General features: G+C 41.9%; 1 protein-coding gene across 10 annotated transcripts in view; it reads right to left on the reverse strand.

The window, feature by feature from the left end:
* The window catches only part of rapgef6 (Rap guanine nucleotide exchange factor (GEF) 6), a 145,022-nt gene that overhangs the window by 6,424 nt on the left and 123,752 nt on the right, over window positions 1-14,846 (reverse strand). For 8 of the 10 annotated variants that reach the window (XM_047606784.1, XM_047606782.1, XM_047606780.1 and 5 more), the window contains 10 exons: window positions 13,345-13,512; window positions 13,038-13,253; window positions 10,009-10,220; window positions 8,682-8,805; window positions 7,681-7,704; window positions 5,938-6,158; window positions 5,182-5,355; window positions 4,842-4,988; window positions 4,061-4,180; window positions 2,515-2,800 (listed from right to left, as the gene is read on the reverse strand). In XM_047606784.1, the coding sequence (XP_047462740.1) occupies window positions 2,515-2,800; window positions 4,061-4,180; window positions 4,842-4,988; window positions 5,182-5,355; window positions 5,938-6,158; window positions 7,681-7,704; window positions 8,682-8,805; window positions 10,009-10,220; window positions 13,038-13,253; window positions 13,345-13,512 (1,692 nt within the window). The remainder of the gene's footprint in view (window positions 1-2,514; window positions 2,801-4,060; window positions 4,181-4,841; window positions 4,989-5,181; window positions 5,356-5,937; window positions 6,159-7,680; window positions 7,705-8,681; window positions 8,806-10,008; window positions 10,221-13,037; window positions 13,254-13,344; window positions 13,513-14,846) is intronic. The other 2 variants (XM_047606783.1, XM_047606781.1) reach the window with 1 other exon arrangement.

The raw sequence follows: 14,846 nt of genomic DNA on the forward strand, positions 1-14,846 counted from the left end.
AACAGTTGTGACAGAGAGAATGGACCTTTGAGGGCGTCCTGTAACAGGATGTTGTTAGTGGGGGGGTCTTTGAGGGGAGGGGCCTCTGTGAATCATCCCACAGACACTTGATCAGTTTGGGATCTAGTGAATTTAGAGGCCAGGTTCATGTTTTTTTGAATTATTCCTAAAACGTTTTTGTGTTTTTGTCAGGCTGCATCAAGGAGTGTCATTATTATAGGGGTGGGGGGTGTCTGGTCTGGTCTAGGTGGGTGCTACATGTCTAAGTAACATCCAGATGAATGAATGACAGGTCCAAAAGTTTCCCTGCAGAACATTGAGTTGTCACAAGATGGTTTAAATGTTATTTTCTTCTCCAGTCTGTGGTCTTAATGTTGTGGCTGATTCATCTTCCAGGTTAATGTCAGTGACTGACATGAGTGATATACGTGTGAATGTGGGACTATAAAAGAAATGGAGGGAGGAAGAGTGGAACACAGAGTATACGGCTTAAGAAAAGTGTGGGTGAAAAGGTGGAGGAAAGTCTGAAATGACCTGAGAATGAGAGAAGAAAAGGGGCAAATGTGGAGTCACAGACAGGAAACTAAAGGAGAATAAAGCTCAATCTTGCACAAGTTATCGTCCAACTTTTTGCTGTTTCACCTGTGAAATATCTTTACAGTCACTACTTGGGAAAAAAAAAAGTAAAATAAAAGTTTTCCTCCTCAGATTTTTATAAAGCAGCAGTTTGATTCACTGCCACGGTTTTACTGCACAAACAAGCCTCTCAATGAAAGCAGCCGTATTTCATAAAACCGCTCCGTGGTTGCCGGGGCGATATAATATCAGGGAAAGGAGACGAGTTAGCGCGTCCGGCGATATTTTTAAAGCCTCCCGATTTATGAGACTGAATGGCCCGATCATGGAGGAACAATAAACAAACAGAGGGTGATAAAATACAAAAATAAAAGAAAAAGCGTTGTCTAGTCAGCCAGATTAAAAAAGCTGCTTGCGTTGTTAATGTAGTAAAAGGAGGAGAGGAGGGCAGTAAATGTGGGAAGCTAATAAATCCGGCTGGATTTTTTACGGCTTCCTGTTCCCCAAATTTTAATGAGGAACGGGCGTAATTGGAATCCAGGTGGGAGAGCGGTGGAAGGTAGCACTCGTACTTTTCAAGGTTTCAGACGATTACGTGTTTCGGTGTTTTTGATGCTCGAGTCACAGCTGAGACAAAAATATCTGTCAAGTGCGTGGGCCACTGGTGGAGAATGATTTTGTGCGTTTAAATGTTCTTCAGACGAGTTTGAAGCTCTGGCAGATTTGTCTTCAAACACCGAATAACTTTTAGCCAAAAGGATGGGACTCGTATGACTGAGGAATTTACCCTGATCTTCCCCTAAAAAAAAAAAAAAAAAGCTCCATCTTGATAAGTCGCGCTCGAGTCCAAGAGCTGATTTATTTGAACTATGGATGACAGAACGGCTTATTTAAAGTGGAACCGAAGCAAGTAGAGCTCCCCCTAGTGTCTGGCTGCAGTGTAGGTCATAAGCTCCACCCCCTCCATGTTAGCAGATGGGCCAAACTAAAACACTAAAATACACGTCACCTATTTTTTTTTTGTCATTTTAGGTAGTTATTATAATGCTGATGCATGTTCCAAGTGTCCATTTTTCTGATAAGTTTTGTTTTAATTATTTGATGCTACAGAAACAGGATGTGACATCATGATGTCAACAAACTGCCATGCCAACCGTACGAAGCAGTACAGTGGGACCGTGGGAATTGGGGTACATACATGAATAAATAAATAAATACAGAGTATTATCCAATATTTCTTTGTAAGTAGTGGAAGTAGAGCAGAGCGCAGTATTAATTAAACCAAAAAACACGAGTAAGTCGTCTGTATATGTTAGAGCATCAGGGTGACCCAGAGAAAAAAAAAACTAGGTACTAAAAACTAGGTTTTTGTTTTTCATTATCCACTTCGAGAGAAATAGAAATTTTGAGAAAAAAGTCAAAATTTTGAGAAAAAAATTGAAATTTTGAGAAAAAAATTGAAATTTTGAGAAAAAAGTGGAAATTTCAAGAAAAAAGTCTAAATACATCATCGGGAATGTGGCAACATGGGAGCACTGTATGCGTATGGTACTGCCAATACCCCGCAGAAGAGTATACCAAAACTGTATTTTTTTTTGATGTTTTTTCCCTACATTTTGACTTTTTTTCTCAAACTGCCTGATGAAAAAAAATATCTACCTCCTCTCATTTTTTCTCTCATCGGTGGCACTAATACTCTTCTGTACCCATATCTCCAAGAAAATTATCCAATGAGACTGGCATCAGTTTGGCCAAGGCAAGGAAATGAGAATGTAGAGTCCATATTTATATACAGTCTATGGTTTGAACCCCTTACAGGATGGCAGTTGTTGTTTTGTTGTATTTTGTTCAAACTGCAAAGCCTTTGCTGTTAAATTGTGAACAGCAAATATCAATAACCTGACACTGCAAACTTAAAAAAAAAATCTGTAAAATCACCTCGTGCCGGGCTGGTTGTAATCAGCGTTTAGGTGTGCATGCATTGCCGCTGAGCTCTCGGCAACAGGAGCAGCTGCTGTAGTAGAAGCAGTAGTAGTCGAAGTAGCACTCGTAGCAGGAATAGTGGCAGTAGTGGCACAGCTCCTGGTGCTGCTGTTACATCTGTCGTCGAGGCCCGGAGCAGGAACAGAGTCAACAGAGCAGATACTGGAGCGGGAGGAGATCTCGCTGTGGCTCGAGTCCGACAGGTTGTCTGCTTTCCCGCCGCCCGGCAGGAGCGGGTATCCTGGAGAGACGGAGATTATTATTATTATTGTTAAAATGAAGAAGAAATGGGAAAGGATCGGAAAGCACGGATAGCTCCACCTCTTTAAGAAGAAAAGTGGTAGAATAGCTGCTTTTTATACACTTAAAATAAAACCACTATAATCTGAATTGTGTCAAGCTTCTCATCAATCAATACCATCTCTGTCTGTTTACATTAAAAAACTGAAAAATGGTCCAAGCTGATGCATTTGCATCAAGGTGACATCAACTTTATATGTCAGGTTTTAAGCTTTAAAACACTTTTTACTATTTCTTTCTTTTTTACTTTTTTGTGTTGTTAGCCGGGCAGACTGGTCTAAACTGCTGTTTTTACTGTGCACATGTCAATAAACATCTTGAATCTTGAAAAGACAAAGACATGCAGTCCGTTAACTGCACCGAGGGGGAAAAGTTATGACAGTTACTGTAATTTAAACAGAGTCTGGACTGAAGCGTGGTGTATAAATGACTGTGGAAGACACTGTCGGGGTCTCAAGATTAAACTTTATGTTACAAAAAACCTGCAGAACCAAACCAACATGAGGATTTAACCGTGTTTTCTACTCTCACACTGAAGAATATGACTGATCTGTCCATCACATTATAAAAACTCACAGCTCGTAAACATAGAAACTATTTTTTTTTTTTCCTTCACAGTTCACAGTTTGCGTCTGTCACACAGTTTTTCTCCTGTTGCGTTTCTCCCTGCACAACCAGAGGAAGGGGTTGGGGCTGACCGACCTCCTGCCTCTCTGCTCTGCCTGTCCTTGCGTCTCATCCTGAGGGGAGGACGGGGGGACGCTCCCCCCTGTTCCCTCCCCTCTGCTCAGCTGTGAGCTGACTGTCTCTGGCCTCTCCCTGGACTGACTCCTTTCCCTCAGTATTCGAAGTGGAGACATGAGCCTGCTCTTAACGGGGGACTCTGGGTGCCTGGGTCTCATTAACTGGGGGAGAGGGGACACGATGGGAGTCGTGACTCCCGCCCCTGGACGACTCGGAGGAGGAGAGCCGGTGGGGATGGTTGTCTGTCCTCTGTGCGTCCCTGCTCTCGGCCTCATTAACATTTTCCCTGCATCTGCTCGTGTGCCCTGCGGGGATCTTCCCCTCCTCTGCTCTGAAGCAACCGAGACTCCCTGAGCTGCCTCCGTCTCCTCTTCCTGCTCTGTCTTTCTGTCCCTGCTGCTGTCTCTGCTGTGCTGACCGGTCATCAGCAGGATCCTCTTGTGGAGGAGAGCCCCACCTATGCCGTAGCTGCGCAGGCTGATGGTGCCGGCCTTTGTGCTGGCGTCGCTGGTCAGCGACGACGACGATCCCGACAAGTTCATCTGGCTGGAGTTCTGGGACTTGGCCACACCTCCCACTGGAAGAGGAAATAAAAAATCAACTATAAGAGCGTCCGAAAAACAAGACGGTGGATGAGCATTTAGAGGGGAAATAAAAGAAGTCTGCAGGAAAGTAAAATGATGAAAATGACTATTAGACTTTATAATGAAACATGTATATTACGGTATTTTTCAAAGTTTTGACAGTATCTCTGTATTTTTTTTTTCATGCATAATCAGTTTTCACAACATTTTCTACTGGTTGAGAGAGGAATTAATGCAGTAGATTGACTAAGGATGGACTATGTTACTGTAATGATGAGTAAATATTGTAGAATAATCCCACACTAGTAGTAAAACAGGTTTGCATGGCCCCGTGTTAGCACTGACTAATGATGTGAAAATCTGGGGACATTTAAATAAAATAATTAAGTGTTATCTAGATGAAATAAAGGAAATAGGAACAATTACGATTTCATTTATTTTGACGTATTTATTCATATCTAAACTACTATGTCTCTAATGTCAATAGCGAAGCGACCAGTTACCGTAATAATTGTAGTTTGCGCGCAACATTTTTTATTTTTTTTCTCATTCATAAAAAGCTCAAATTGGGAACACTTTCTGGAAACAGCTTTAAACCGGGGGACAGGTCATCCAAAATAAAAAAACACAGGGAGAAAAGCTTGTGTTTCAGACCTTTGCGTGGGGAGCCCTGAGGCGACACCGTGGGGCTGGAGTGAAGGGACGAGATGGTGGAGACGGTGTCGTCAGACGGCCTCTTGTTGCTCCAATCCTCCGAAGAGTTCACTGGAGGCTTCTTCACAACCTGGGGAGAGTTGGAGTCTGGAAGAAAAAATAATAATTTGAAGAGTTTTTTGATTTTTCTGTTATACATATGATGTATGTGTGTTTTAAAAGTTGTAAAAGGTTCAGTTAGTGGATTTAAAACTACTAATACAAAAAGGAGCATAAAATGAGAAGATGATACAAAAGAACATAAAGAAGTAAAAGCTAATTCATTGACAGCTGTACTCACTGGATGAGCCGATGTCCTTGGCCGTGCTCTTCTTCCGTAGCGGGTTCAGCGGGACCTGGACCTGAAGGACTTGTGACACCCGGTTCTGTGTTTTCCCCGTGGGCAGAGTCGAACGCAGAGACACTGGGGACATGTCCGACTTAGTGGACCGCCTCTCATTCAGGTTCTTAGACACTAAAACCACAGGGAGGAAGGTTACTGCACCCAGTTCATAGCTGGAAACGTCTTCAAATATCCATTATTTTTCCTTAAAAAAAAATTACAATCACCAGAATTATGATTTTCACACATTATTCTTTACACTGAAGTTGATTTAAGGTTTTTAAAATGACATCTACAGCTGGATAGAGCACATGAGGTGAGTCAGTCAATTCCTTCCTGTTATTTTTCTGCAGGACACTTGCAAACACACTAGGTGGCAGCGCAAGCAAAACAACCTAAAGTCAGTTCTCTTCAAATATTTTATAAGAACATGTGCATGCATGTATATATGTGCAGTGAATGTATATTTATGTTTATGTCAGGTATGTTACATGGCCACCCTACTGTTGCACGTTTGAAAAAAATAATATTTGAACCTGTTCACTATTTGATTAGCTTAATACTGAATGCAAAATGTTAATAATGATGTATATTTATAAAGAGCACTAGTCTGAGTTTAATACAGAACACATATAGTAGGTCCCTACTTAATCTCTCCCTGATTCAGATGATTCTTGGCTTGTAACTTAAATAAATAACTTCCTCGCTACTCACAGGTGTTGTAGGACGGCTCGCACTGCAGGGACATGATTTGGTGTTTCTCCTCGTCCGTCTCCACCGTGAGGTTAGACAGGTACTGCTTCACCTTTCGGGCCATCTGAGCGTCTTCGTACAGCTTCTTGGCGTTGAGCAGGGAGCTGCGACGCACTCGCTTCTTGTGGGCTCCGCCCTGCACGTCCAGCATGTTGGAGTTGGTGCTGCCTTGACTCAAAGACCTGATGACGGGAAGAGAAGGGAAGGAAGAAGAGGAGGAGGAGGAGGGGTGGAAAGAAAGGTGTAGGAATGAAGAAGAAGAAGAAGGAGGAGGAGGAGAAGGAATGTACATGGAAGTACAAGACACAACACAAAAAGGCAGATAAAGAAAAAGAAAGAATAGTGGAAAAAAAACAATCAGTACAATTGCTACTAAAACAGGAGGGACTCTAGTATAAAACCATCTGTCATTGTATTAGAGCGTAGCATTTTATAACAGGACCATGCAGCTGGGAGCGAGGCAGCACTCCCTGGTGTGCCATGCTATCACGGTACAGAACAGCAGAACATTCTGTCAGATGGAGGCAAAAAGGGTTAGGAAACAAAGGATGCACATTATTCCATATGGAGGAGGAGGAAGGGGGGAGGGATATTATGCAAGGATGCAGATCTGAACAAAACACCAAACCTGAGTCAAATAGTATCTGTGAGCACGCGTCAAATTTATAGATATTTTGTCTTTGTTTGTGGGGCTGTAAAACAGGAGCGGACAAAATGAATTTAGCAGCTAATTAGTCTCGTTACATGTCGATGAGGAGAAGGAGCGGCTGTTCAAACGAACTGCAGCTGTTCAAACGTCCATTACTTTCAGACGATTTAAACAAACAGACAAAACGCATCTAAAAATAGCCTCATTCTGATGAAGTCTACGCACCTGGAAGGAAACTGGGAATATGGATTATTAATCCTAAGGAGACCTGCAAGTCTGCTACATTATTTCACACTATTATTATTATTACTTTTATTATTATTATTTATTTTTCTTTTGAATGAGTGTTTATGTGTTTGTGAAGTTTATTGTGTTTAACGTTTTTGAGAAAATGAGGTTATAATCTGTGGCAATGGAAAATAAAATACACTGTAAATAAGTACAAAGTAAAGTAACTTTAGATGTTTCCTCTGATAACCTGATGGGTACGTACATAACTTGCTGCCCTAAGCACCTTCGGCTGTTCAGGCTGTTCGTTTATATATTTATATAAAACCTGATTGTTTGATGGAGATCGTGTGATAATTCATATGAAATCTGTTTTTAAGATTTCACTTCTGACCTCAACTTTTAGAGCAATCTATAATTTGATGGCAAATAAGCTAAACTTATAAATAATAACCTTTAAAGCTTCTTTGGGACTTGTTAATACATATATGATCTAAATGCATGAATTTCTCATTACTACTCATCTCTAAGTATCATCACGAGCTACTATATGACTCAAACGAACAATCATATGAACATGGCAGACAATTAATGAGACAGTAATGGACTTGTTTGTCGTGTGCATGGGCACTGCAAATGGAAGGGTTAATATCACACAGAAGCACAGGCAGACACGCGATGTTTGCTCTGGTAAAGTACGGGGGGAGACATGCAGGGTTTATGGCGGTGGTGGATGCGGGGCTGGACTGAAAAAAAAAAAAAAAAAACTCTGCCGGTCCAGGTCTCGAAAAAAACGGGATGAAACCGGTAACCAGGACAAAACTTACCCTAAACTCTTCCACCTCTTCTTCCTGCAAGCAAGAGGCGTGAAGATTGAAGCATGACTTAGAGACAAGTTCAAGGGTCAGTGGGAAGTGGGAAGTGGGAGACGAGACTATGTCGAGGTCATGCCACCACAAACAAACAGGAAATGATTGGAGATGGGAGGACACCAGACATAGGACATCTCCCCTTAACAACCTAAAGACTCTTATGTGTAGTAACAATTAGCTGTAGTGTATTTTTTTAGGATTTTCTTGCAGTTTTAAGGGAGCGCCTGCAGGGGGCAGTCATGCACCGCAGCCGTGACACTGTGATAAACACACAAACTGAGTGATAGGAACTACACACTGCGGCCGGCATCAATTCCACCTCCACTTCCAGTCAATCCGTCGCCTCGCGTCCTCGGACGGTTACGTTCCAGCAGAGGAATGCAAATCGAAAAAAACACGCGGAGCCGTGAACTGGAGAGGAAGTGAATGGGAATTGATTGAACCAGCTCTCTGAGTGTGCGCCTGATCCTGACAGCGATGGATTCAGGCCGGTAAGTGGAGGTATGGTGCTGTGGTTCCCCTTTTTGCCAACATTTGTAACCCACAGAGTTTTGACACCTACAGTCTACTCTGCTGCACTGGGCCTCCTGCTTTATCTTTCTGAGGGTTTTGCTGCAGTCTGTGTCTGACAGTAAAAACAGGAAGAGCCGTTTTCAAGGAGCCCACAATTTGAAGGAAGTTGCAGATTTTGTATCACTTACAGTAATAAAACCGCTCGTTGGCTTATTTGCTGCCCGCAAATCAAGACACTATGCAAATTAGTCAACCGCCGTGACCTGTGATAACTCCTAAGCCTTCAAATTTACAACATTACACATTAACGGACTGACTTAAATATCGATTCTCTTAAAAACACAGAGCAAGATCCCACAGATCCGGCTCCTTCAGCTGCATTTAAATCGCAAAAAAAAAAGAAAAGTTTATTAGGAGCCATCAGCGGCATCACAACAACCAACCTCTGCCTGAACATGAGGGCGGGGTCCATGTTGGCCGAGGTCAACCGCACCACGTGTCGGATCTCCTTCGCGATCATCCTCAGCTTCTCGAAGTTCACGAGGCCGTCGACGCTGGAGTCGTTGCCTGGGAGGACAAACGCAAGTTTAATCTCATGAGGTTTTTTTTTAGAGGCAAAAACTTAAAGTAAACATGTCCTGGTTCTCATTCTCATTCACTCAGGAGATCAGAGTCTTTATTTCATGCTTTGTCATTACTTAAAAGGCATTGATGACACTGCAGAGTGGCAAAAAACATGGTGAAATGTAGCAGTAAATAGAGCGAAACTGGAGAAAATGTGGATTATCAGATCAAATTAAGGACAAATGGACTCAAAAATGATCCATATGAACTAGTATGGATTTGGAAAAGTGGATTAGCCTCAGTTACAGTTTGTTTTAGTTCATCTCAGTTATGATAAATGTAGCTAAATAAAAGATGCTAACGCTAATAGCTTTACTGAGAAGTAATGTTAGCCAAACAATATTGTAGCGTTAAAAGGATGAAGAGGAGTGATCAGAAATATTCAGTTTATTGTTTTATTGTTAGAACTGAAAAAGTTACTGTCGGCCGTAACTACAACAAAACAACAACATCCACAAACTTATCTGACAGCCCTCCAGAACGCAACTTGAGGTATGACTTCATCAAAAAAAATACATCATAGATTAATATTAGCTGACACTTCATGTGAACCACAACACCAGGTTTCTGTGTCTGGATTCCAGTTGTTTCTTCATAATGCAGCGTTACATTACTTCTCTTTTCTTAGTAAATGTGTAAAGGATAGGCGTAAAAAAAATATATCTCTGTCTGCTTTTCAAATCTGTTGGTTCAGTCAATCGCACATCAGCTTTTTTATTTTTAAATTTAGTTTTACAGTTTAGACGCTGTTAAAGCCCATGATTCAAACTAATGCTGCTAATCTCTACGATTAACTGTCACTTTTTGCCGCTCGGTGGCCGTAACCATGGAGACTCCACTCGCCGTGACGCTACGCGCGTACCCTCTTTATGAGAATTTTATTTGTGCATGAAACTTCCTCAATTAGGAAAGATTCTGTTTTTGTTTCCCAACACGGCCGTAAACGAGGAGAAGTCTGTGCGGGTAGTTTTGACTGATACATTAAAAGGGCAAGATGGGGAAGCTTTTTAGCAGAAGTAAACCTTCTGATGGAGCCTGAAATTGACCTTCCGCTTCGCACAGAGAGGAAGTAAAGGACAGGATGACATGTCAAGCCTTTAAGAAATGGCCCCCTTTCACGACACACAAAGAGAAATTGTGTTCTACCTTCATGTAAGAAGGTGAGGTCCTTCTTGACCACCGGGAACAGCGGGATGATGGGCGGCTGCATGCTCTGGCTGCTCAGCGCGTTGCGGTACTTGGCCATGTTCCTGGACGGGTCGAAGACGTCCTGCAGGTCCCCGAACAGCTTCTCGTACTTGCTGGGCAATTTCTCCCACGAGCTCCGCAGTCGCGCCACCGGTGCCAAGTTCAGCCCGCTGCGAGAGGAGGTGGAGGAGGTGGAAGGAGGGGAGGGCAGGCAGAGATAAATGGGTTAGGAAAGGGAGGAGAAGGGGTAGAGGTAAAAATGAGAAAGCAGCCGAAAGGAAACAAGAGCAGAGAAGGAAATAAATAAATAAATAAAGGGGCAGTTTTAGTGTTTAGACATTTCGGAGCAGGTTCATTTAGACAGCTAATAATTATAACTTATAAATAGTATTTATCTCTCATCTCATCCTCCTCTGCAGCAGCTGATGATCACACTTTTTTTTTTTTTTCCCTATTGTAACACGCACACAAATAATCTGAGGTCTCATGCAAATTATCGCAGTAAATCTTCATTTTCGATGGGGAAAACGCTGAGGTCGGTTTGGAAAACCCTGTGTGTTGTCGCCGCCGCTGTATTTAGACACAGTCACACTCAGCAGCAGCCGTGGCCCCTGTCGCCAGGCAGGTTATGCATCAGAGAGCCATATGTGTGAAGACGTCCTGCTGCGAGGAGGGAGGGGAGGAGGAGGGGGTGTAAAGGGACGCGGAGGTCAGACACTCCTGCTCTGAAGAGCCACTTTACAGCATCAAACAGAGGATCACCGTGCTGCTCAGCTCCTTGAACCTCGGCTCCAGATTGGATGTGGAGGCCAGAGCCGTCCAGAATAACAAGTGTGCGGCGCGCTACGCTGCATTTACGTTCCAGGAAGTTCTTATTTTTGCTGCAGTATTATTGCATTAAACTGAGAAAGGGCACGCTGCAGTGCAAAAACACTAGCTGGGTTTACTCCGATTAAAGGTTTCAGGTCAGCTACTTTTAATCTGAACGGCCGTTTTACAGACGTTACAAACATCTCGTCTAATCAGCAGTAGTTTCTATCGTTTTTATACTTTTATTATTAAAGCAACAGCTTGATTCGGAAAGTTTGCAGGGTCATGTCCACTTTTATTACTGAGTTAACCTTATAGTAGCAGGTCTTCAAGGTTTTCCAGCGGTTCTGAATTTATTCCACGCTTCAGCTCCAATTAATTTAGGATGGACCTTTTAAAACAGCTGAATATTTCTATGTTTTTGTGTTGTGATAAAATAACAAAAAACAAATCCACCAACAATATGCACATTGCAAAAAAAAAAATTATTATTTCAATAAATTAGCTTATAATTGCATTTGTTTGTTCTTCTCTTCATGCTATTCTACATTAAGGTCACTATAACGGTTGGATTAAGAAATTCTGCCACAGACTGAGAGACGTCGCTTCCATAAAATGAAAATTGTGCCTTTCCATTGCGTTTGCAGAGTGTAGGCAGCTGGTTTCAACTACACAGCGTAGGTTTCCGTTAATATTAAGAGTCTAAGTAGGTGCGAGCAACGTTTTGCAGATAAATAATACAACTGCGTTTCCAATTATAATCAGCATGAGTCAACCTGTGCACAATGTAATAACTTATATATAAGATAAGATGCATGATAAAATATGTCATTAGAATTTAGTTTGAATTAAAGTTTGAAAAGATTAAGAAGTTATAGTTTTTATTAAGCGGCAAGTTCAGGAAATAATTCACGGTTTAATCATTTAGAAAAAAAAAAAAGAAGAAATACAGATTTAACTCAGATGGTCTGAAGAACGTGGACGACTGCCCCCAGGAGACGCTGAGGAAATTAAAAACTGAAACGGCGAACGGTCCCTGTAACGTTATCTGATCCTGACGTGAAAGAGGTTTGTGTGTCTTTACTCTAACAACGAGGCCCAATAACAGCACAGTGTGTAATACATTTATCTCATTTTACTGCATTCTGCTTTATTGTATTTCAATTCTGCACCTTGTGCTTATTTCTTTTCCTAAAAAAAAGTGGCTTCATGTACAGACTCTGATAAATGTACCAAGGATAAACGCTGCACACTTGTCCACTGCCTGCGCAAACACAAACACAAACACAAACACAAAGCCCTCCTCCAAGTTCAGCTTTGAAACATATTAGAGTGCGCAACACTAACCCTCATGTGGGTTTTATTCCTTATAACTGGGGCGCAGTTACATCCTCAACTCAGCCTAACAGCCACCCAGAGCCAAACCACAAAGGCCAGAGGGAAGCAACAATCGCAACAAACAATAAGTGTAACTGTTGCTATGGGACTCGTTTTAAACGTTGTAAGGTTGCAGAGGCAGAGTCTGTGCGGTTTGGGGGAATCCACACAGAGACTGATTCAACGAACAGGCAACAGGAGGAGGATGATGTATTTGTATTTATCTTCAAATAAAATGTAAAAATCTTTTTTTTTTAGTTACATTTCTAATTGAGGATATGTATAAAAATAAGTTCTTTAATTGGTCGTTATAATATTTATGGATGTATATGTAATATTGGTTGATGTTTAGCCTTAAATGAAGCTAATAGAGGTGATTTATTCTGACTTAAAGGGGCAGAACGTGACTGTGATGATGATTTGGTGCTTGTGGGAGACGATAGAGGCTCAGTAGGTAGAGAGGTTAGAGGTTCAATCCCCGGATCGGATTGTGTGAGCGAATGTGTGGCTGTAAAGCACTTTGAGTACAAAGAGGTAGAAAATCGCTATATAAAAGCAAGAACATTTACTATTTACCAGGAGACAACAGTCTGAATTATCATGCTGACAAATGTTTTAATACGAATGTATTGTAACAGGTCAAACTCCGCTTCCCAAAAGTTATTTCCTGTCTCCTCTGTTACAGAGTCGAGACTTTTCAGCTTTGCGACAGGATGTTTTTCTTGTTCTCGAACACAAATAAATTCAAAATATGTGTAAGAAAACACATTTTCTGAAACCGTGTCCTACGCTGAACCCACCTGATGATAGCGAACATGGAGTTGAAGTTCTTGCACTCTCTGCAGTGCAGGGCGATCTTGATGAAGTGCTTGATGGTCTTCATCCTCTTCAGGGCGTTGGGCTCCTTCAGGATCTCGGTGGCGACCCAGAAAGTCTCCTGGTTTATCACCTCCTCGAACTGTTTCAAGTTTCCGCTTCCAGCCGAGGAGTCCAGCTTGAACAAGTCGTCAACATACCTGAGAGAGTAGAGGAGTAAGGTCATCACCCCCTGATTGTGTACATTATAAAGCACGTGTCGCTAAGGGGAAATAAACATAACGTTCTTACTCTGTGGACTCGATGTTCCTGAAGAGCTCGAAGTCTCTCATGGACAGCTGGGCAGCGACCTCCATGGTGCTGAGCTGCAGCAGCGAGATCTGACTCTCTCTGAGGAGGTCCTGGGCGTCCTCGTCTGAACACAGCGTCTCCGTCTCCATGTTGTTTTTCAGGTAGTACCTGCAGGGAGCAGAGCAGATGGAAAGAGGATAAGACGCGGAACATTATCATTCGCTTAAGCTAGAAAACTGGGAGAGACAATAACTAGAAAGAGCAGAGCGTGTAGAAAACTTTGAAACTTATATCATGTCTGTGTATTTTTAGCTGCTACAAGATCTGCAGCATCTTCCGATGCTTTAATACGAGCTGCAGAGGCAGACAAGTGGGTGGACAAGCTCGTGATTTGTCAGCCTGCTGAGACTTTCTGAAACTCCCTCCAGATAAATGACACCGATGTTCCTCTCGTTCACGCTGCATTTTTAAAAAGGGGCACATTTTCTGTGTCCGACTTAAGATTGGTTTGAGGAGAGGTGACGGATTGTGGACGTATTTTACCCTGAGGTGAAGGATAAGAAGAAGAAGAAGAAGAGACGGACGGAGGAAGGTAGGAAAGATGACAGGTCCGATCTTCAGCAGCTGGTCACGTCTACGTTTAGAAATCTTACCCTTTCCACTCCCACTGTTAATGGAGTTATAATGCGGTCGTCTAGGAAGCATTACAGGCCTAGAGTGGGAAACCCTCAGGGGTAAATGTGTTTGGCGTGGATGTAAGTCTAAGTTGCCCTCTGTCGCTCTGCCAGAGGAGCTGGGGCGAAGAAGAGAAGAGAAGAGCGAGGACGGGGCTGCGATAGAATCGAGCCGAATAAAGATTCAGGATAAAACACGACACATTCAGAGAGAACGTGCATCACTTTGGAGAAATCAACAACTGAACAGAATATGTAAAAGGTTTTATATACACGACAACACGGTCAAAGGTTTTAGAATATTTCTTTCTTTTAAAATGCAGTTTAATGTCTCATTTTACTCTGAAATTAAAGCATAGACCAAATCAATATATAACCCAAAATATATTCCACTCATCAAAGTGACCATCTTTGGCTGATTTAACATGTGAAAAATCAAATATTTTTCTTCCCAGTTTTGTTGGAGAAGTTCCCAGAAACGTGTGTCTCTTGTAGGAGCTTTGCTTTCACTCTTCTGTCCAGTTCATCACAAACCAGCTCCACGGGGTTAAAGTCTAGAGACTGAGCCATGGTCCACTCCATGTTTCCAAGCTTGTGTTTATCCTGAGGTAGTTCTGCTAGAGCTTGGACTTAAGTTTTGGGTCATTATCTTGCTGTAGGATGAAGCAACTATACCAGACGATACTGATGCCGTTCTAAAACCTTGGACCAATAGTTTATATATATAATATTATATATATATATTATATATATATATATATATATATATATATATATATATTATATATATATTTTATATATATATATATATATATATAGGACGATTTA

The sequence above is a fragment of the Mugil cephalus genome, chromosome 15 (assembly GCF_022458985.1).
Source record: "Mugil cephalus isolate CIBA_MC_2020 chromosome 15, CIBA_Mcephalus_1.1, whole genome shotgun sequence".
Taxonomy (NCBI): domain Eukaryota; kingdom Metazoa; phylum Chordata; class Actinopteri; order Mugiliformes; family Mugilidae; genus Mugil; species Mugil cephalus.